We start from the raw sequence: 24,313 nt of genomic DNA on the forward strand, positions 1-24,313 counted from the left end.
ACACTTAAAAAAATTAAATATTAAAATCAACAGAAATTTGAAAATTTCTAAACCCATATTACATTGTACCATCGTCGACAATGGATGTGGAAGTGCCGCGAATCTCGCTTGTGCTTCGGTTATTCCAGAGAAATCAAAGAAGCGTTGTGAAACAGCTTACAAAACATTCAAGGAATGGTGGAATTCGAAATAAGGGGACATTTCAAGTACCGAAACGGTTCTCCTGGCGTATTTTCTGGATTTAACAAAGAAATATCAGTCCCCAGAAAGTCTATGGTGCGAATATTCCATGTTACGATCAACTATTTATTTAAAAGAAGATATCGATATTTCTAAATATCCTAAAAGGTAAAAATACAGGATATCGTCCAAAGAAAAGTGCGGTGGTTACGACAGCAAAAATTGTGGCATTCTTGACTGAAGCATCTGACCATTGATAGTTGTAATGGGAATAGTGGATGCTTGCCGTAAGGATGAATTATGGAAAATGACCATAGATAATGTTATAGACAAGAAAAACTACTTCCTTGTGAAAATACCGAATTCAAAAAACCATCTTCCACGACGATTTACAATTCTTAACAATGACAATGAAAATTTCAGTTGTGTAGATTTATTGAGAAAATACATTAATCTTTGACCAAAAAAACTGTATAATTACAAGATTATTTCTGCGATATCAAAATAGAAAATGTGCAAACCAATCTGTTGGTAAGAATATTTTTGCAAAAACTCCTTCCTAGATACCAAAATTTTTGAAACTGGAAAATGTATAAATATACTCACAGAATAATTAATAAGGCAAAAAATTAAAACAAAGCTTTGTGGTCTGTGATTAACACATGTGTCAGGAAGGCAAAAAAGACTAATAATTTACTGTCATTAAGGTTACGAGTTTAGACATAGATTTAACTCAGTAGTTTTGGCTTTAGATAAAAGTGACGTAGACCTATAGAAGTTCTCGCTCGACAGTTAAAAAACGTTTTATCCTCTAAAAATAAAAAAATTGTCAGCCTGGGTATTCCCCAAGATTCCATACTAAGACCCACCTTATTCATAATTTATATCAATGACTTTTTAAACATATATCTATTTCATGTAGTTTGTCTGTTTCTTATGCCGATAATACAAATTTGCTAATCAGTGACAAGACCTTTGAAGAAGTTTTAAACAGTTGAAATGTATGCTAAACTGACTACTTAGATTGAACTAACAGACTGCTAATCAATAAAATTAAAACTAGATGGCTATTATTTACAAATTTAAGTACTCCTTCTGCACCAGATAAAACTTTAACAATGTCTAATATTGGTGAAATAAGTTGCAGTAGTGAGGCAAATTTATTAGTACTAATAATGGACTCTAATATGTTACGTTCGTTAGAACATATTGATTATTATCTACATATATACTAGATTTTCCGATTGTCCAAGGTTTGCTATATATTACCAGCAGCATCCAATCTATGTATTGGAGTAAATTAGTTTTGAAACAGTTGTGCTATGGGTGTTTTCATAGCATTCTGAAATACACCATTTTACATTGGGAGTGTTCCTCTAATGTAAAACGAATCCTTGTCATACAAAAAAAATGCAGTAGTTTTTTAGAATCTTAATATTTAACTATGAAAGTATAGTACGTATATCTACCAAATTCTCTGCTGTGTTTACAAACATTAGAGCGTTTTTACTGACTGTAAGATCAATCATACGTATGACACCCGTAAAAAAAATAATTCCTGAGAAGTGCCGTACAACTTTAAATTGTAATGGTTGTAGATTTTTCAATTTTCTACCGACAAAATTAAATCTTCTCCTAAACTCCTGATAGACAAATGTTTGTCAAGTATTGACAAATCTTTCAATGATCATATTAGTACTTTTTAGGGTATACTTCACTTAATTACCTAGATTATGTTAGTTGTTCTGGTTGTTATGTGTATAAGCTATATGTTTTCTTCGTTTTGTTACATATTGGCATCTTCTGTATTCATCATTGAGCATAATTATTATTATTTTGAAGCAAATAGATGGTAATGATGGCTCTTTTACTATGTGTACGACATGGTCAGAGAACAATAATTCTTTATCAGTCTTTTTTTTAATTTAGTTGACAGATTGCAGTATCTGGTTACCAAAAATATAAACAATATTTGAATTTTGTAGGTATTTAGCGGCATTAACCAATACACGTTCAGTTACCTGTGTTTGCGAAGATGTTAATGGATTTCTGAACAGCCCAACATATTCAGCATAAAGTGCGTGATGCGATTTGATTATGGTCGGAAAACCAAAAACATATCCAACTTATATTTGGACTTAGTACGGATTCTTGTGACACGATTGAACAGTAGCCTCCCCACCAACAATTTGATGACGTCATCTCAAATAATTATATTTTAAGTTTTATTAGTAAACGTCCAACACAGTATAAAAGCATTTTCTTAATAAGTGAAATATTTTATTAGTTTCTTTTTTTCTTTTGTACTATGACTAGTATTATCTATGTTGATGGGGTCATCACAAATTAATTAAATTAAGAACGACCCACCCCATTTTCTCGAAAATGTGAGAATACACACGCCTTTATTTAATAATGATAAAAATATGAATTATAATATGTATTCAGAACATTTCGTTCGATTGTGGCCTAATTAATAATTTTAGTCCTCGGTTTTGAGAGGACAAACTCATTCAAATCAAACTCATTTCTACGTGACATTCATTCGATGTATAAACAGAAACACTTGAACTTAAGCTTGTTGTTATTGCTGAAAGGTAATTTTTCCCGTTGCTTATCTGCTTTAAATATATTTTACGTTGTTCGTACTTGGGAGCGCAAATTCTTGTTGCAGGGGTTGCGGGGGTTGCGGGGGAGTTATTTAGGCCACTAGTTTTTACTTTATAACGAAAATCGCAAGAATCAAATTTTATAATTTTTAAAGAAGCGCAACACAATTTACGGTTGCGGTTCAGTAGTCGAAATTTTTTCACTAGTTGGTGCAATAAAATTTCACTAGGTACTGCTCAAATGAATGTACTATATATTCTTCGCAAAATTGACGGAGACGGTTCCATATTATTTGTTCCACAAGCTTGCAACAGGCAGATGTGTGTCTACTCGGTCGATAGTTTTCAGCTTTCGTTTAATCTCCTCTTTAAAATACCGGTGTGATTTGTACTTGATACCAAGTACGTAGAAGAAAGTACAGAGAGGGATTTTGAATGAAAATGTGACCAAATAGTCCGGCAAAAACGTTAGCACACCACTTGAATATATCCCAAAACTAAGATACCTTCCGATCTAGGACAACACCTCATCAAAAAATATAGGGCCAAGAAATTTTGGGAAAACTGTAATCTCAAGATAATAAATAAGAGTGAGGACTGCACACTGATTTAATTTTTAAAACAGTAACTGGTTACCTGCACCTCGATTTCTTTCTAGTTTAGCTTTTTTATCACTAGTGACTCCTCAGTCTTATTTTTGTTTATCTAGCGATATCTCTCTACTCTCCGCTAAAAAATTTCATATTTATTTTCTAACTACCAAAATTAAATGCTCTAAATCTAACCCATTTTGCTCCATTTTGACTTACTTTTAGTAGTAGCATATGATTATAAAAAAAATCCTCTAGTAAGTCGTGCATTTTTTTTTTTTTTTTTAATAACGATGTTGGCAACACCAACACGTTTCTTGTTTAGTTTGACAGTTACGGTCAAATAACTGTCAACGAAAATGTCAAATCGCTTCACTGCCAATGTGTTGTCAGTTGTGTGATATGAACCAAGACCAAGAATTTCTTGATGATTCACAGATTTTAAAAATTGGTTTAAAATTATTTGAACACAGTCAATTAAACGAGTCTAGTTTCTTACATAAATTATATTTTTTATGATAACTAGAATAAGTTAAAAAAAAAATAGAGACGAAATATTTAATTACAAAGGAACATGCTACGTGATTGGATGAATTATTTCATTCATTTTTTATTTTAACATCTTGCGTAAACAGTTCGCAAAAATATAAACCACTGAAGAAAATACATGCTATTCTGCAGATTGCAAATGAGATCTTAAACAGACTTTGATCAGCAAAATCTTTAGATGACGTAATCAGATTTTTAGTGGGGACGGACAAATAGCGTTTTACCATCTATGTATATGGCATTCTCAAAATAAATTAAATTTCACAACAAACAGTCTATTAGTCTCGAGGATTACTTATCTAATAAAATCTCTAATAGACGACAGATGACACAAACGGAAGGTCAGCTTTTTATGTTTTAGGAGCCATGAAATTAACTATTCCACAAATCGATCCTATTAAAACGCTCTCATGTTTTGGATGCAATTTGGTATGGTTAAACTAACAATTTCAAATTGCATAAATTCCTAATTATTGACAAAATATTCCCATAAATATAGTTATTCTTGGCTTTATAAAACTGAACACTCTTTATATTTGACAAAATTTAAAGTATTGATTAGAAACTTCAGATGCTGGTGTAGGGTGTAGTACAAAATGTTTATTATATACTATAATGGGCAAGAGGTTTAATAAATGTTTTTTATACTCAAGACCAAGTTAACTCTATAAATAAAACAAAGTAAAATATCATATGACCGAAAAACATTTCTCTAGTAGGCCACGAAATTTATTTTTAAAATAGTGATGTTGGCATTACAGTTAAGTGTCAAAATGAAGAAGGCACGGTTGGTGTTACCAACATTATTTTAAAAATAAATTTCATGGCTTACTAAGAACTGTTGTATCACTATATGAATTTCCATTGTTAATTATTATTTGTGGATAAGTTAGGTACGTCACGGATTTGAATAAGGTAAAAAAATTCCATAGTAAATCCTCAAACATTAAATTTTATATAAAGAATGCTTTGAAAAGTCCAAACACGTTATAGTACTTAAGGCTATAATTTTATTTCAGTCATTTATCATTTCTTTCATAAATTATATTCGTTGAAAATATTACATATTATCTAGATGCGCTTGTTTGTTTTAAAATTGTCCATAAAAAAGAAAACAAAATTAAAAGAAACAACGTAGAAAAGAATTCTTTACGAGAATTTCCCAGATACCAATTTTTTTGTTCTATAATTTTTAAGCTGTAAAAATTGGTTTAATTTCGTCATTAACTTATGGTTTTCCTACGATATAAAACAAGTACGGATTGTGTTTCCTCTATTTCAACCGTCTAATTTAATTTCTGAATCCTTTAACGACTACCCCAAAATGTATCCTCTCTGAAAGTCCGGCCCTGGAGCTCACAACGCCGATACATAATCTCGTAACTCATCCCAGCCCATCTGCCCCATTTACTCTTTACTAGCCTAATTACTTCCATAGCCGACTCGCCATCGCGCAAATTAGAACACGTAATTATGTTTCATAAGACCCAGCTGAAATTTAAAGTAAATACCGGCGGAGACAATTTCTTCGCTGATGGCGGATGGAAGACTTGTTTAAATTACCAACAATGATTTTTAAACACACCTAATTAGGCAGAGCACGGAAGCTCCGCAGGAAGGATAAAAAAGCGACATTGCCTCCGTGAATTTTATTTCAGCTTCAATTCCTCTCCAAATCCTGTTAATTCGATCCGCTTGACTAAGTCCAACGACAGCAGCTTTCGAATCGGTCTGAAGGTGGTTGAATCGAAACGTCGAGAGCTTACTAACCTAGATATTTAGGGAGGGTTCGGTATGTGAAAATGACTGAGGTAGGGTCGACTGAAGGGAAGGAATGTGATAAAGCGTCTGTCACACGGTTGATTCTTCGGCCAATTTAAAAGCAAACCGTTAGCGAAAATGTTTAACTTTGAGATAAATTCAGTTCTCAAAACATTCAGCTTAAATCATTTGTCAAGGAAATCCCTTTTTATCCCAAAGTTTTTTCGAAGCCCCCGCATTTATTTTAGTTTCTTAGTTTGCGTCCATCAGCGAGAATTCGTGAGTGGAGAACAAATTATCATAATTCTTTTAAATAGATTCCAAATATACATATTGCTAAAGTCAGCGGTTCTACAACAGATCAGTCCAAATAACAAAAACGAAGTTTGTATGGAAACAAAAAATAAAACAATATAACGACAGATCTTTACTGAAAAAATGCAATAAACATAACTGTTTATATGTAATGATTCAGGAATATCACAAAAATAAAATTCTGTGAAAAAAAGCGAAATATATATTGTTATAATAAATATCTCGTTTTTAATTAAACAATTTATGCTGTATACGAAATACTACGTTTGATAGTAAATTCTATTACACACTAATATCATTTGCCCTAATCAATAGCTCAGTAATTAAACTTAAATAATTTAATAATTTAATTTACATTTATGTCACAACAGATAGAGCAGTTGAATAATACACATTAAGTAAACTTAATTTTCCACTCCAGAACAACGATCCATTATACTGCTTGATAAATAGAGATAGTTCAGAATTGTGATTGTTGATTTTGCTTTATAGAGCTATAATTGGCTCAAATATCAACATAATTGTTACAATCGTCTCTTGTATTCAATGTGAAATAATTGTATAAAGTTACATAAATAAATTAAGCCAAAAAATCCTTACCACTTAAAATAACTTCAGATTACAGAAAAGCGTTTTGTGAACAGATGAAGAAAAACGTTTTTTGAGACTAATTTAAGTGGATAATAACTATAATTTATGATGTTTTCCAAGAAAATTTGCAAGTCAACTAGAGCTTCAGAATATAAATTTGTTTTTTAACTCATTAATTAAATAAATCTGACTTTTCTTAATTCATTCTCAAAATTTAGATTTATATTTTCTTGTAACTTTTTCAGAATCGACATTTTCTTTTATCATAGTGGGATGAACCGATCCTACGAAATGCTTCCACATTTTCTAAAGAGCAAAAGATACAAAAATATGAACACTACCACTATTTTCAACAGCACAGATAGTCTACTGTTAAAAAGGCAAAATAGATTTTTTTAGGATGGTGTAAGTATATATTTTTTTTAATTCTACATATAAAACACTGGAAGCGATAACACTATACATACTTTCTTTTCTCAGTATGACATTCAAAATGTTCTGTTAAAATAAACACGCCTACTGACTACTATTGTTATTTAAAATATGAGTTAAGTAATGAGTTACATTACCGCGCTAATTCCATAATGCTAGCACTAATGCGGCTATGTCAGATTACTGTATTCATTTAACACACATCTCACTAAAATGAATAGGATAAGTTATAATAGATTACCGTATTTTTAAAGCAAGCAAAAACGTTTTCATTTATTTAAATTAATTTTAACAAGTTCTAAAAACTTAGTAAAATTTTACAATGAATATAACTTGAGGTCTGTCTCCATGTTTTTTAAGACTAGTAATTATTAAAAGAGGTACATTCAATTAAAGTCGTTGATTGAATCAAAAATGGTCCATCCAAAATTCTGGGAACATACTGCAATTTGTTTATGTTAACATATAGGCGTTGTCATAAAGAAAATAAAATCTGTAAATTTAATTTTTATAATCCGTCAAAAAACTTGAACTTGTTGAATTTATTATGCCTTAGTTATTTTTTTTTAAATAGTCAAACTTACATAGAACACCATATATAATTTTACTTCCCGAGCGTAGAATAATAAGGAAGTATTGTAATCGAGTCCATCGGACGACTGGCTACTTTCATATTTTCTCGACTTTTCATGACCCCTAGAGACGAAAAAATAGATCTCCCGTTTCCGTCTGTTTGCTCTGGTATATCCGAATTTTTATTACACAGATAACCTCCGAAACTACTCAACCGTTTGTAGTCAAATTTTATGCATATTAGGAATATCGTGTAAATACCTAGTAAACACGTTAACCAAAATTTGTCTAATCATCCCCACCAACAACGTAAGGAGATCCCCTCAAAATTTTGTACAACGAACATAACTCAAACTTTCATAAAGTAGTATACTCCTATACTTGTGCTTTATTAATCCGACACATTTCTGTTGATTATTATTATAATTATTATTGTTTGAACTTAATTCTTCTTTAGTCACATAATTCGTAACCGTAAGCTTACCTAACGGTCTGCGGTTCGATCGAACCCACAACGTTTCGACTTTTTTATTATTATTATTATTAAATCAAGAATAGTTTACCCCACCTGTGTAAGAATACAGTAATGTGGCGCCCGCCTATATGTGATAATAAGAAAATAATAATTATACTAATAACAGCTCATCACCCAAAATAATTCGGACCGTTTTACTGCATTGTAGCTTAATTAATTAATCGGTACTCTCTTCTCTTTTAAGGAGACAAAATCCATCAATTTCGTTTTTCTGAACGTGCTAATCATTAAGTTCCTTGGAAGTATAAACATAAACAGTCTAAGTTAAGCGTGTTATTATTACTTATTTTATTACTGAGAGAAGATGTCATTTATCTCTGCACTTGTGTGGACCGCACCCCCTTGCAATTTGCGCCCCCGCGATGCGGAGGTATTATTTACGTCAGTGGTTTTTACTTTATAGAGGTTACCACAAAACAAAAACACCAAAATCAAATTTTATAATTTTTCAAAGAAGTGCGATTTGTTGAAGTGTACTTCAAATTATTTGGATTTTTCACATATGCAGGGTGTTACAATTACAAATACAATAAATATTCCTAAAAGTATAACAAACACATAAAAAACGATATATTAAATATTAAATAGGAGAATCTTTTTACTTTCAGAGCGTAAACTCAGTATGAAACAATAGGTCGCCCGTTTCCGTCTGTCTGTCTGTCTGTCTGTCTGTCTGCCGTCTGTCCGGTTTCTTATTAGACCGATAATCTGCGAAACTACTGAACCAGTTGCTAAATTTTTATGTGTATTACGAATATCGTGTAGATGATTAAAATTTGGCTAATCATCCCTACCAACAATTTGTTAACGTCATCTCCAAAATTTACAGTATTATGTAAATTTTATAACATAAGATACCCCTGCACATGTGGTTTATGAAGCCCTATTGAATTTTTAGCCTAATAATCCAGATCTTTGGAGAAAAAAATCAATAATACAACATCTTGCGATTTAACTTTGAAACTGCTCTGAAATTTTGGAAACGTTGTAGGTCATCATAAGCATGGTAAATCGTTAATCAAGTTTTTTCGTTTATGCACTTCTAAAATAATAATGACATGATTTTACGATTTTGCCAATTTCATTTATGTTAATCAAATATAATTTTTGGTGATTCCAAAAGCATTATTTATTATTTCAATTCCAATTCTCATCTGAATGAGTCAAGTTTAAGAATTAGATTATCGGATGTTTTAGATGAAATTTCTAAGCTGAAATCAGTAGAAAAGAAAATGATACATTTCACCCCTCTTTTTTTTCATCTATTGTCAACCAAACAAGCCAATTTTGACCTTGAAGTTGTTTGTTGTTTTTTTATAAAATAAATATTTTTGTCGTGAAGTTTTTTTTATACATTTTTTTAACGTCACCCCATTTTTAAGGTAATTTTTTTGAAAGTTTTGGATTTCTAAATATTTTCCCCATGATTGCAGCGGATCCATATAGGAACCGCTGACTTTGAGATTTTTATAAAGAAATAAAAACACTTCAACGTCAAAATTGGCCTGTTAAAAATGATAAAGCACCTTATAATAAATTAAAAAACATAATGTGGGGTAAAACGTACCATTTTATTATACTTATTACTAATTTGACCCTTTTTTTGTGTTAAATATTTGATTTTATAGGATTGCATACTCCTGCATGTGTCATTCATGAATCCATGTCGAATTTTTTTTTTGGGCAAAAATTTTTTATTTTTTTTTTAAATTGTAAACCCGAATGCTTTGAGAGTTTTTTAAGATCATCGTAAACATGGTAAATCATTAATTAAAATGTTTTCGTTTATGGCCCCCTAAAAAATGATGATAATAATATAATTTTGTAGAACAAATGTTTTTTAAATTTTATATAACTCCATGTATGTGTAATTTGGAATCGTGCTAAATTTTTATCCTAGACATCGAAATTTTTGGAAAACAATTCAAAATTTCATTTTACAATTGAACTTGAAAATTGCAAAAGCGAGTGTACTGAAATACCGCAAACCTTTTAAGATTATAGGAAAGATGATAAATCGTCAATCAAAATTTGTTCGTTTAAGGCCTTCCCAAAAATTTATGACGTCATCTTAGAATTCTGTTGAACTTCTTTAAATTTTATAAAATAACATATTCCTGCATGTGTGATTTATGAATCCGTGTTGAGCTTTTACCCTTAGCATCCAGATTTTTGGAAAAAATCAACATTGTGTAACAATCATTTACAATGTAACTTTCGTGCAAATATTTTAAGATATTATTTGAAACATGATAAATCGATAGTCAAAAATTGTCCGTCATCTTACATTTTTGTTGACTTTCTTCAAATTTATTAGTCTTTCTAGGACAAAAACTGAGTATGAATTAAACAATCAGTCCTTTCCTATGCGTTTGTGCTATTAATCGAATTAGGTCGAAGTATAAACATAAACAGTCGAAGTTAAGCATATGCTAAGAAACTGAAATTGTATACATTTTTCCCGTTAGTTATCAGCTTTAAATATATTTCACATTTAAAGACGTAGGGTGTCCGGGGATGTTAATAACGTCACTTTATAAAGGTTATCACAAAACGAAAATCGCAGAATCTAGTTTTATATTTTTTTTCAAAGAAGCGGAATTTATAGGACCATACTTCAAAAGTAAGGGAAGTTCTGTCAAAATACACTTCCACAATTTTTTTACTAGTTTTGTTTTTCTTAGTAGCGTCAACAAAATTCCAAAAATAACATAATTTCTTCAAAACGCCAATGTCGCCAGCAAAACTGAAAACAATAATAGTAATAATAATACCCAAACAACATCTGTATACAGTCCCATTTTGTAAATTTCCGGGTGGACCCCATGCCGTCAATCCGACACTAGGGGCCCTGAAACTTCTGTCGAAATAAATTTCAAACAATTGTGTCAGTTTCTTCAAAAATGCATATAATGAATACAAGACGTGTATTCAAGTGAAAATGTAATCAAGTTGTCGTTGCTGTTTAATAGAAAAACGGATGTGTTTTATTAAACCATCCTGTTCAGTATAATTGACATTTCCACGTTATCAGCTGTCATCGATTAAATTATAAGACATACTTCACAATGTTTACAAAAAAAAGCAAGGTCAACTTGATAACTTTTTCAATTAAACAACCGACATCTTACATCGGCGTTGCTGTCCACAACTTTGACAAGCATTTTTAAATACTTCATTAGAATATAGACGTGGTAAAAAAAATTAATTAGGCTGTCGAAACTTTTTTCCAGACACATCTTTTTAAAGCATATAGCAAACGGGAACTTAACTTCAATTGTTTATGTTTATACATAGAAAGAATGTGACCATTGCGCACGTAGCGAGCTGCCTGATTTAAATGATTTTGTCTTTTCAAAACACATGAGGTGATTAAAATTATTAATTAAGATACAATGGAAAAAGTTCTGAATATTATTATTATAAATATTATTTTATAATTATCAAATATAAGCGCGCGCAATATTACTGTATTTTCAAAATTTCGAGAAAATGCAGTGACTCCTTAATTTGATCAATAAAAAATATTGTTCACTATGAGTTAATCGAACCAGCCACCTTCGCGTTGGTCATTCAACATTTTTATCGCTAGACGTCAGTGCTCTTACATCGGTATAAAATGTGATGATGCAATTTTTTTGAGAAAATCTAGAAGCCTAGGATAAAAAACCAAGGCGGATTCGTAAACTACAATTACAGGGGTCTATTATTTTATAAAATTTAAATGGCATTTACTAAATAATAAGACGTCATCAAATTATTGGCGGGGATAATTAGCCACATCTTCGTTAGAGTTCGACCATCTACATGATATTCCTAATATACGTACAAAATCTAAACACAGAAACGTTATACAATTTTTTACTAAGGAGGGTAATGGACCAAAAATGAGCTATAAAAGAATGATTGTCGTTTATGGTGAAGATGCTCCAACATAGTTGGAGGCGAGACCAACCGTGGTAGAGACTCTATTCTGGACGAATAGAAAAGAAAGAAAAAAAGAAAACTGAAAATGTTGTTCCAACAGATCGAAGATTTAAGATTTCAATTGTTGCAAGGAAAGTTCAGATATCATAGACAACATTTTTGAAAATTTCTAAAAGAGACCTAGGGATGAAGAAAGTATGTGCAAAATGGATTTCGAGGATTTTCACACCAGAACAGAAATAATTTGTCAAGCGAAAACCGTAAACCTTTTCTTACTTATTACTTCCTACATAATTTTAAAATTCAAATTCCCACAAATTAAAAAAAAACAGTTACATACCTTAAAGCCATTATCAATTCCGCTGGAATGATATAAACACACATAGGATTTTTGTGAAATTAGGAATTGGTTAAACATTTTAAAACCTTATGAAATTTCCAATAAAAATTTTTGTTTCAATTTTTCAAGTTCTTTTCTTAACTAGAAAAGTAACTAACTTTGTTTGAAGCTGCAAGGTAAATGTTTAAATTAACTGGTACTTCACAAGAGGCTAAATGAAATTAGTTATTCGTCAAAAATGTATTGTTTTTTCGTATTGGACTAACACAGTTCTTTCGGATCGTTGTAAAAATCATTCACCATACAGCTGTCAAACTCTTATGGTTCGGTTAAAACTTGTAATATTTTGATTGTTGAGAAAATTGCAGAGCTTTAACCGGAAAAGTCAGGAAGACATTTCTTGACTTAATATTACTACAATTTATTTTTTGCCTTAATTTCAATAAAAAATATGCCCATCTATAAAATAAATTTTGGAAGGACTATTTATAATTTGGAATCTGTCATTTCCATAAATATTTATTAAATTAGTAATAAATTATGAAAGAAAACCGCCAATAAACCATTACTCAAACTTGAAATCTTTGTAAAGGAATATAACGTCTTCGAAACACTCCATACAGCAAGTTTAACTCCATCAATCATTTTAATTTGTTTGTTGTTGTGTTATTGAGTGCTGACGTCGAAAAACCTCGTCATAAATCTTAAACAAGAATCAACATAAATCCGGAAAGTTTTAATTGATCTACCTATAATGAATTAGAAAAGTTTTTTATTCGAATTTCGAAGCGTCCATGATTTCCAGATGCAATTCTAAATTCATTTGAAAATTCGGAGTCTCGTTCATAATTTAAATTCAATCCGTCTTTCGGTAAGGTAATGGCACACAACGTATTTATATAGCCACCTTTTTGATTTTACAAAACACGGAAACTTTAATCTTCTTGTCCCCCTTATAAATCATGAAATATTTTTTTATTTATTCATTTCTCGACGGACCGACGATTTAAAATCGCAGACTGATGGATGAGGCCAATCCATCACAACAAATTTAATTCTATAACGTAGAGTTTTGCAAAAACAAAGCACGAAAATTCGCAACAGTTGGTAAAACTGGTTGTACCCTCATCGGATGGTTTTAAATGGAAATTCTCTGACTCTGGCTAGCGTTTAAAGTTTAAGCTCATGCATTAGGCATTCATTGCTAATATAACATACGGACCTGTTTAACAATAGATCTTCAATTTAGAAACGCACCAAACTTTAGGTAATTAACGGAACTAAAATCAAACTTTGCATTTTGATAAATCCATCCCTTTCTGCAGCAGGAACGAATCAACACCCCGACCAGCAGCCACGCATTTACCACTCTCGTAGATTTATCGCAGGAATAAACTACGTGACCCTACTTAAAATAGCTTATATCCAATTTATATAATGTGCCAACACTTATATGAAGATTAGAAGACCTTGGAGGATAAATAATCCTTTTAACTTTAATGGTGACGAAATGTAACTATTTTCCTGACTAGAAGAAGGATGGCACGTTTAGATAATTCCGCTTAGGTAGCACCAGTTGGAAGAATAAATTGTAGCAATGCATTGTTCTAACAACACCCGAGAGTAAAATTTTGTCTTACTTTAGATCGACACAAAAAATTCGACATTTTCGTCGAATATCAATTTTTAGTTCACCTGAAAGCAGCTAAGAAAAATATTAGAACAAAATTATTCTGACGAATGCCTGATTTCGTGTTTTCTTCTCTCACAAAATGCAAAAATGTAAAGGTTTCCGTTTGTCTATCATCTGACGTTTACTGTTTGTAATGCTAATGATATCGTTGCTAATGGTCGCGACTTTGTTATGCAGATAATGTTCGAAATATTAAACCAATTCCTTTGAAGTTTTCGGGGGACGCAAAATTTTCGTAAAAACATACAAATGCTAACTAAAATTGATCCCCAAAAAATTAATAACGCCACCTCAAAGTCTTTTCGTTATTATTAATAAAATCTACCTTGGTATTAATTCTCAAGCCCCCTGGATGCCGTTGTGGCTACCAAATTCAATGAAACTACTAATCTGTAAAATTTTTAATAAAAACTTGTTAAAAACTGCAGAAGAAACAAATTATTGTAATGTGTGGCAAAAATTAAGTCGTTAGTTCACTTTTGCCACACATTACAATAATTTGTTTTTCATAAAATTTATACTACATGTGTAAAGACATTTTTTAATGCATCACTGTACAAGTATTGTCACCTCACAACGGATTCTTGCGGTTAACGTGGCAACCGCCAATTCACTTGAACCTCGTATCGGAGCAATTAACCTTCAGGTGGCTAACTCTATGGTACAAAAAAAAAGTTTTTCCTTCAAATTCACGCCTATCCAACAAAAATCATCACATTGCAAATTCAGTTTTATGAAAAAAAATATTGAATTTTCCAAAAAATATTATTCCAAAGTACTACTGCATGCACTGAATGACCTGAAAGACACTAGAACAAAACTGAGAGCCCAATAAAAAACACGATCAAAGACTTCCATTTTTGGAGGTTCAAATTAACGGGAATCTGACATGGAAAATTCTATCAAAGACAAATCTTCAAAAATCCATGACCATAAAGACAGCCATGGATTTTCGGATCAAAGGATCCTGACTTTTATTGCTTTTTAGGTAGATAATTTTATGGACTGAACGAAAAAGTAGAATCACTGGAAATTTAAAAACTAAATTCTGACCCGTAAGTAGGTACTCTTAACTAAAATTCAAAGACGTTTTTTTTAAATCGTCATTTCAGATGTTTTTATTGTTATTTAATAACTTCTTTAAAAAAATAAACCATACCTACTTATTTCATACGTACTATATTACATTTCAGAAATTGCTCTTAATCATTTAAGAAACAGCGTACGCCAAAGAAATTCTCATTATATCACTGTCTACTAGTTACCTCAGAAGAAATATTAAAATTATAAGCATGCAAATAATGTACAGTTGCAATCAGTGAATAAATTTCATGGTCTACTAGAGGACATTTTTTTCGACCAAATGATACAACTTTATGCTCGCACTAAATACAATGAAAACTTTATCATAGTAATTAAAATGTAAGAAAATTCGGACACTGTGTCAACATTTGAAGCAGAACGTGTAGGCAATTACGGATTAATCATTTTTAGTGTGGAGTTGCTATGTTATATTTTCATAATTATTATCAAAAAAATTACTCTTGACACTAAGAGAAATATGTTTTCCTACTTTTATTTTTTTTTTATTTAGATGGGGGAACAAGGAAATAAGGTCAATAGATCGCGTTATATTATTAATAGACACAAAAAATTGAAGAATAAATTGTTTGTCCAATTTTGTTAGTTACCTAACAAACGAGAATAACTTTATATAATTTTTAAACTTATATTAAATTCACTTCTAACTGAATGTTATCGAACTTCATACTAACTTAGAATGACCTATTTCTCTACAATTTTTAAAACAATATTTACAGCCTGCAGACATTTTCATTGTATTTCCCTGCTACGTCTGATGGACTCCGAATAGCCGAAGTTAAAGTATTATTAAACTCAACCATCACTAACTTTTTTAACGATTCCTGCTCCTCCAGTCGCTGCATTCATCTAACTAGTCCAGATAATTCTCATTTTTTTTCCTGCAAAAAGATCCAACCGCAGTTTCAATGGCGTTCAATTCTCAATTGTTGAACTGGTTGGCTTTGTTGCAGCGCAGTCAAAAGATGGAAAGATTTATAGACGTAATTATGCCGCAACGAAAATGAAAGATTGAAGCTTGAAATAAAACTAGATAAAAGTTGTAATTGGAAATAGATCCAAAACTCGTTTAAACCGGGTTTAATTATTCTCCGGATGAAATTCGAACCGAATATTTCATTACCTGGATATGCACGGTTAGTGCAAAATTCATGGAAAGTTCGGATCTAGAAACTTGGAAATTATTTTTGAACTCACTGTGTACGAATGGACGTTTGCGAATTGAGGCTACAGATAATAATGTGCATGTGGCACCTTTTAGCAAACTTTTTTCATGAAAATTGCCATCCTCTACACATTTAAAGTTTTGGAAGCTGAGCTTAACTGTGCAAATATTAAAGAAAAACACAAATAATAATAAAGCGATAAAAAACACGTTACTATCCTCGCAATTTCAACAAAATACTTAGGCCATGTTTGGCAGTGTTCTAATTTTCACTAGGTATTAGAAGCTTTATTTAGCACTAACTAAATTGCATATACACAAATATGTTTAATTTAATAAAAGCATGTGTTTTTTTTTCTTAATTTTAGAGCTTCGATTATTTCGCAAACGCTTACCTACACAAAAGCACGGGAAAATAATTATTTATTTGAATGTTATCTTTAGCAACTAGCTGATGTTTGTAATCTAAAAGTACTCAGTAATTTAGCGCCAACAAAAAAAAAACAAAACGTGCACATTACAAAAACCTAAGAGAGCTTTTTAAAAAGCCAAAATTTAGACAATAAACAGATTTGATTGCATTTTATGTTGTCGAATTTCATTTCATCCTACTAAATACTTCAAAAGTCGACAATATCATAGTGAACATGGTATGTGACACAGAAGATTTTGAAAATTTTGGAACTTCAACAATATTGTTAAAGCAGTAATATTTTTAGGTAGATATAAAATAAATCGCTATTGGCGAATATTGAGGTTTTAGTAATTTAAGTGCTTCTTATTCATTTTTTTAATCCCGTTTTTATAGCCAATATTTCGTGCAGATCAGATATGCAGCAAAATATTAGAAAAAAAAGAAACACTTCCAAATAACTAAATATGTGGACTTTTGTTAACAACTTCGTTTGAACAAGAATGCCAGCGCACTATTAAGTCCACGTTATTACGTCAAAGCTGTTTCAGTTTCAGTTCCACAAAAATATGCTTTTAATTGTTTGGAATAAATGGTAAATGACAAAAATTATAAAATATGGTTTCAAGGTGTAACTTTCTCGAAATTAACCCTTAAGAATAAAATAGCTAAGAATAAATCTAAATGGTCCTAGTTGTACGTATATCAAATATTAATTCTTTGCTTTGAATTTTAAAATATTTTTTTACTGTTTTATGCATATGTTTACATTTATTATGTTTCTTATTAACGATTTTCAACTTTGAACTTTGTATTTGTGATGACAGCGATATTATAGGTAACTTTGATGAAACTGAAATTACGTAAGAATCTTTGGAGTAACGTCTATTTTTACAGTACCTATTCAAAAACTTTTTTATTTTTAACTCATTACATAATACGCCAATATAAAGTCAACGTGTTTTCAGTTTAAACAAGATATGCTCTTGAATAATTTTTATTTTTTCCAGTTTACTACTCAGTGATTAATTTTAACAAATACTTATTTTGTAGAATGAATAGGTACTTTTTTCTCTATTCTACCAATTTCCGTAAAATTACATGGATTGTTTTTGAAATAAGCAATCATAAAAGCAGAACATGTCACACTATAAATTTCAAACGAAATTTTCTTTAAGTACAAAATTTGAAGATGACGTCACCTAATTTTTTAAAGAGATAAACGGAAAAATTTGGGGCACCTACTTTTTCATATTCTAGACCTATAGAGGCTACGACATGACATCTTCATCAAATGGGTCTTGTTGGAGATAACAAAACACTTCGAAGAAAAGTATTTATCATTGGTAAATTTTTATGACATATTCTACATTTTTTCTGTTCACTCGTTTCGCTCTCGCATGATTTTTTAACTCGGCTGCGTCTGGTTACAAAACTTGATTCTAAGGCGGTAAAATTCCATTTTCAATATACAAACAGGAAGTCTTATGAGAAGTTGTAATTTTTTACTTCAACAACGAAAATTCTGAATAGGAAATAAAACGGAAGTTTTTTCGTATAAAATTTGCTTAGATTTTGTAGATTTCTCATTTCCAACGAGATTATTAAAATCCGTTGGTTCTTAGGAATTATATCTGGTTTTTATGAGTAATAAATGTTATTTACTTTTATCCAGTGCCACCAAATAAATTCATTTTTTAATAAAACTGAGCATTTTTTTTTATTTTACGATCACATTTAATGTGGCAATTTTTTGCAGCGTGATCCTCCTCAGGTGGTAGACGGTATGACAAAAAGCTCATATCTTATTACCCGCAACCCTATCGCCGTTTTTGAATTTGAGTACCGGCTATACTATATCATCCGGGATTTTTTCAAAATATGATATTAAAAAATATTTATTTAACAACTGTGGTGTACAAATGGAATCCACGCACTTCTGTAACTATGTAGAAACACGACGTGTGCTTTTCTTTAGATATTCTAAAATTTCTTATACCTAGATATTTTTTAAATATTTACAACAGCCGTGAATAAGTCGTCTATTGTTTCATTTCACAACTCAAATAAATCTTCAAAATTAAGCGGTTTTAAAACTAGATCACTAGTGTATGGCAGTTAAAACAGACTATAACTTAAACAAAGACAAAAAACGTGGCACTTATATATTCACCCTATATTGAAACCAAGACAGAAAGAAGGTACGCAAGAAATTTGGTGTTCGTTTAAATATAGGTTCCACTGTTTAATAGAACGATAAAAATTCTGTACTACGAGTATGCCGTAAACAATATAGGGTGACAGCAAATTGGTGAAACGAAAGTTTTTTTGCTAAAATATGTCCCACTGTAAAGATTTTAATAAAATCTACTACAGGCAATTCAAGGAAAACAGTACCGAGATAATTTAAATATACCCATTCTGAAGAAAATTAACAAAAGAGAAAAAGATGAAGAAACCGAACGAACACAACTGTCAACACTCGTTCCATCCTTTTTCATCAGTCTTTTCTGATCTAATTCTTATTATTAGTGACATCGACAATATAGTAGAATAAATGAGTATCAATCCGACGTCAACACAACTTTACGACAACAATAACAAAATAACCGTGTCTCAGGTCAGTCCGAGTAGTTGATTAGAAACCACGCCCCTTATCTTAACGCAACTTGGTGCATGTAGGCCGCACTTTCGGCCCATACGAGCACCGTCTTCGCCGTGGCGAAGACGGCCTCCTCGGCCTCCTGCCTCCGAGAACGGGGTCCAGCGGCAGCGGCCCCCTCGACGGCGACGGCGACGGCGGTACGTCCGGCCGCCTCAGGCTCAGCGCCGTCAGTCCGCCGCCCCCGGGGGCCCGTTCCCGGTCGTCCGCGAAACCTACCCTTGTGGACCGAACCGAGGGAGAGCCGCGGCTCCAGCGGCAGCCATCTTATCCAGCAGCACTCGCAACTTGGGGCAGCACAGCGGCTACAACGGTGATGTCTCGCGCGGTAATCTCTAGTCACAAGCAACGGTGCACTCATCACACACTGGCACGCGGCGGCAGCACGGAAACGGTAGACGTCAGGACACCCGACGGGTGACGGCCCGCCCCGCCCAGTCTCGTGACATCGCTAGACGGCCGCCCGCTCTCGCCCGACATGCAGCCGTCCCAACGCGCGCCGACGGAATGGGAGCGGTCGCGACGGCGGCCAGGGCGGCGGCGGCGCGCGCCAATCCGCAGGGGCGGCGTCGCGACGCGCCAAACTCCGGCGCCGCCGCAGAGGGGGCTCGAATAAGACAACACTTTAAAATGTAATACACATACAACTGTTTATTGAGACATATAAATCATCAGTCATCTCAGAATTAATCGATAGACGATATACATCATAACAAATCATCAAGTTCGAAGCTGGCGACTCCGACCATGTTCGCACACAATACAGTACAGTCGTGACGGCGGATTTGATGACGGTTCACCGTGTGGATGCCGCGATGGCCGAGGGCTAGAAGATGCTGTCCTCAACCAAGGTGCGAGACGTGGACACATCCTGTAGCCGTCGGACGCGTCGCAGCAACCACGACAATCAGCTGGTTGGAGTAGTTGTAGTGAATGGCAATTTGTTACTATAGTGATAGTATGTATATAATTCTAATACAGTATAATGTCAATTGATTAGCTACATCACACTAAAGATTAAAAGGACAGATCAACTTTGTTACAGTGTACTGAAAGGGACATGCCAGGGAAGCAAAAAAGCAAATCAAGTAAAAATAACCGATACAATTACCGTTTAAAATCAATAACCATGATACTGAGCCTAACATTGCAATTGAGTGTTTTAGCTGTAATATTAATTACTGTCTGGAGCTGAACTGTAATTGTTAATCCGGTGCCGGAAACAGAAGTATATGCTTGAACTCCTTAAATTACTGCTAAAATACATCACAATGCAAAAATGCATTTGCAGGAATAAAATATATAATTATATTATACATATAATAAAACTCACTCGTTTCATGAGCAACGATCTTTTTAGTCAGGACACTGCATGAACCGAGTGCAGTCCCTCCATGCCCTGCCCGATCGGTGCTAAACCACCGATCGCGCTAAACAGTGCCAAACCCATGCTTCCATACAGTCAGTGTTAGTTAAAACAGCCAACAGACGAATTTTTAAATTTACAAAACCACGTTTAAAACCGAATCTATGCAGTGATGTGACACCTGGGATGTCGGGTTGCAATTAAGTAATAAAAAAAAATAATAAAAAACACAAGAGAAGAATTAGAATAAAGTGCAAACTATACGTCCCGACCTGTGAAAAGACGGGACATCAATCTGCACCGAGACTATAACGACGGGCGACGTCCCTGCGATGTAACCTCCAGAGCAAGGGGACACATCACCCAAATAACATTAAAACATAATAAAAAAAATAACTTATACAATTCAATTTTCAAATGAACTCGAAACGACACAGTTAAAAATTTTGAAAAACCAACATGGTATACGAAATAACCAAATCAACAAATTATTAAAAACGAATGCAGATAGATATTTAGCAATGAATTAAAATAGTATGGGGACACCATCAGCTGTTGGGTTCCTCTAAGTAGGGCGCAGGCGCACACCAGCAGGCACTAGAGGGTGCGCCTACCCTTGCCCAGACGTAGGGCCACTCGCACTCAGTCCCACCGTGGGCTGCACTGTCCTATCACTTAGCTCCAGGACCCATACGAATCCTGGTACCACGCCTGCTGCTCTCCGTTGACGTCCGCCCCCAGCGGCTGCTGCGGGAGGGGCTGGCTACCCCAGTTGCTCTGGTATCTGCGCTTTGTCTCCCCTTGGTTCTGGTGACCCCCGTCAAATTTCCGTTTACCTGCTGAAAAAAGTACATCCTCTAGAGTCTACACAAAAATATTAACCCACCAACACTTAACGGCGGCTACAACTTGGTCTCGCATGCCTAATACTGCTCCAACATAGTGAGATCACGATTTCGATTTGCCCGTCTATGTAGACGGAGACACATTTTGTCAACTTCAGCTGCAGGTCAAATTTAATAAAATTTTCTGTACATTATAGTTAAAACAAAGAAACTAAAAAATCAGGATAGCAGAGTAAAAATATTTAAATAAAAAAATTTTCCCAGCGATGCTGTCAAATCCATTTTCCTAATACAAACTTTAAACAAGAAAAAAATCAACAATACAAGAAACACTACGTAAAAAAAATAAACTAAAATGATCATATCACATTTAGGCTTCGATGTTTTCAAAGATTTCAAATACTTTATTTACCCTCGAATTGTGTTGACAACTGAGAATTTTTATGGTTTTCAAAATTATGAGATCATCATTTTTTTAATAAGAAGAACAAGATGAACATTTATAGAAGTTTCGAAGTACAAAGGTCACTTAAGTTGTATGTAACTTATTCAAAAATCTTTTTCAAAATAAACAAAAAAATCATTTAAGCATAATACGATGTCACCACTGCAAAAACCTCGTCCATGTGAAAAATGAGTTCAGTTTGGCTTGTCCAAATTTTGCATTGGTGTCCACTGTCGAATTTGTACCATGTTTTACCAATAATATCTGCATGTTTAAAAAATATACTACATATAAAATCACAAAAACTTTATGTATGTTTTGAAACGTAATCAAATATCCGAAAACAGTGTCAATCAGGATGGGTGCCAAAAGTGGTGTGGTAAAAAATGTGTGAAAATTTTTACCGGTTCGCAATATCTAAAAAAGACTAGCACTTATTCAACAATAACTAAAATAAATAAAAACAATTTAAAGTGTCATTTCTGAAAATACCAAAGTCAATTTTTAAGCTGTTAAAATTTTGAAAACCCTCCGTCGATAAGTTCAATGAGGATAATATTTAAGTTTGAATATGGCTTTGTTGTATATTAGACAACAAAACATTTGAAATGAACAACTAAAATTTAAAATGATGAAAAAAGCATGACCAAATGTCTAAAAATAAAAATCTTCAAATATAATTGAAATTTATTTCAAAAAATTTGCATACACAGATTTTAATGCGAAATAATTTATTGAAAAATTTTTCCATGAAAATTTCTACAACAACCTAAAATTGCAAAAACGAAACAATCAAAATTCCTGCTGAACAAGTACAAAGCTTCTAAATATTCTCGAATCTGAATCTCTTTTTTTCTTTTTTCCTTTAAACTCAAATCTTGTTAATATTCTTTTTCATTTTTTCTACATGACCAAGATTTAACCGCCGCATTAGAAGTACAACCATAGGGTCGATACTTATTCCACGTAGAGTAACATACACAACTTAACAGGATTCTACGTTCAAGCTGGAAGAAATTCCATTCGCTGCATCGCACACAAAAACTAAGCACAACTTAATAAAACTGAAACTGAAAGGAATCGGATAAGGATGGAGGAAATTCGGCGTAATGTTCCATCCATAGACAAAAGATAAATAATACTTAATATAGACTGGACACTCTGCGATTTTTCTTTCAATAGGTTCCAGTTTGAGATAAAGTCGCACGTCGCTGATTTTATTTACGCAACCTATCTACCAATGAAAAAATTATCTTCGGTCTCAATCCTACCAAATTGTATTATAAAGATTATTGAAACAGAACTCTATTTGCTTTTGGACAGGATTTATACAGCAAAATTTTTAAATCACGCAATAAAATTTTTGGGGATAATAAACAGATAAACTTTGATTAACGATTTATCATACTTATGATAACGTCAAAACGTTTGCAAGATTTCAGAGCATTGGGTTGTGCAATTTCAAAGTTAAAGTGTAAAATACAATTTTGATTTTTTTTCCAAAAACCTACATGGCTATGATGAAAAATAATGACGGGTTCGTAACCCACAAATATAATGTTTTTTTTATAAAATTTAAGTAGACTCTACTATACAAAACTTTGAGATGACGTCATAAAATTGTTGGTGGGGGTAATCTGACGAATTCTGGATAGAATTTTATCATTTATGCAATATTCCTAAAATAAATATAGTTTCACAGCAATCCCTCCAAAGTTACGGAGATTATCCGTCTTATAAAATCGACAGACAGACGGAAACGGAAGATCTATTTCTAAATAGGGTAGTCATGAAACGTCCGACAAAATAAAATGAAAATTGATCCGATTGCAATACTTTCCTAGCGTAGGGTGGTGAAGTTTCTTATTTCCCATCTGGAAGATTTAATGAACTAGCGATTTCAGTTATTTTCGTAAGGCGTGACCAAAATCCTGATGTCCAACTTTTTTAAAAAATGTTGCAAATAATCTCAGATAATTTCATTTATAATTTAGAAAAATATCCGCTACGGCTTCTGCATGCTTCAACGTCGTCTAAACTAAACATTGATGTCAAAATCAAACCATTCCTGCGACTGTTTCTTTGACCGCTCACAACAATTTTTAGAAAACCATTTTCTAACATTTTTTGGTTATGTTCTACACTTTTAAAAGATTTATTTCTAAAATTTTGACAAACCACTTCTTAGACCGAACTAATTACATTTTAATTTAAAATTTTCA

General features: G+C 32.6%; 2 protein-coding genes across 19 annotated transcripts in view; both read right to left on the reverse strand.

Moving 5' to 3' along the window:
• The window catches only part of LOC135126826 (uncharacterized protein), a 212,987-nt gene extending 193,067 nt beyond the window's left edge, over nt 1–19,920 (reverse strand). For 5 of the 6 annotated variants that reach the window (XM_064052983.1, XM_064052981.1, XM_064052984.1 and 2 more), the window contains exon 1: nt 13,625–13,775. The gene's annotated coding sequence lies outside the window, so the exon portion shown is untranslated. Of the gene's footprint in view, nt 1–13,624; nt 13,776–19,654 lie in introns of those variants that run through there. The other variant, XM_064052982.1, reaches the window with a different exon arrangement.
• A 139-nt stretch (nt 19,921–20,059) lies between these two features.
• Nucleotides 20,060–24,313, reverse strand: part of LOC135126828 (heterogeneous nuclear ribonucleoprotein Q) — a 66,271-nt gene continuing 62,017 nt past the window's right edge. For 6 of the 13 annotated variants that reach the window (XM_064052990.1, XM_064052991.1, XM_064052989.1 and 3 more), the window contains one exon: nt 20,060–21,640. In XM_064052990.1, coding sequence (XP_063909060.1) covers nt 21,477–21,640 — 164 coding nt within the window. In that variant the 3' untranslated portion in view covers nt 20,060–21,476. Of the gene's footprint in view, nt 21,641–21,687; nt 21,805–22,898; nt 23,162–24,313 lie in introns of those variants that run through there. The other 7 variants (XM_064052994.1, XM_064052992.1, XM_064052998.1 and 4 more) reach the window with 7 other exon arrangements.

Source organism: Zophobas morio, unplaced genomic scaffold (assembly GCF_036711695.1).
Source record: "Zophobas morio isolate AGI-343-1 ecotype UQ-CSIRO unplaced genomic scaffold, CSIRO_AGI_Zmor_V1 ptg000011l, whole genome shotgun sequence".
NCBI classification, from domain to species: domain Eukaryota; kingdom Metazoa; phylum Arthropoda; class Insecta; order Coleoptera; family Tenebrionidae; genus Zophobas; species Zophobas morio.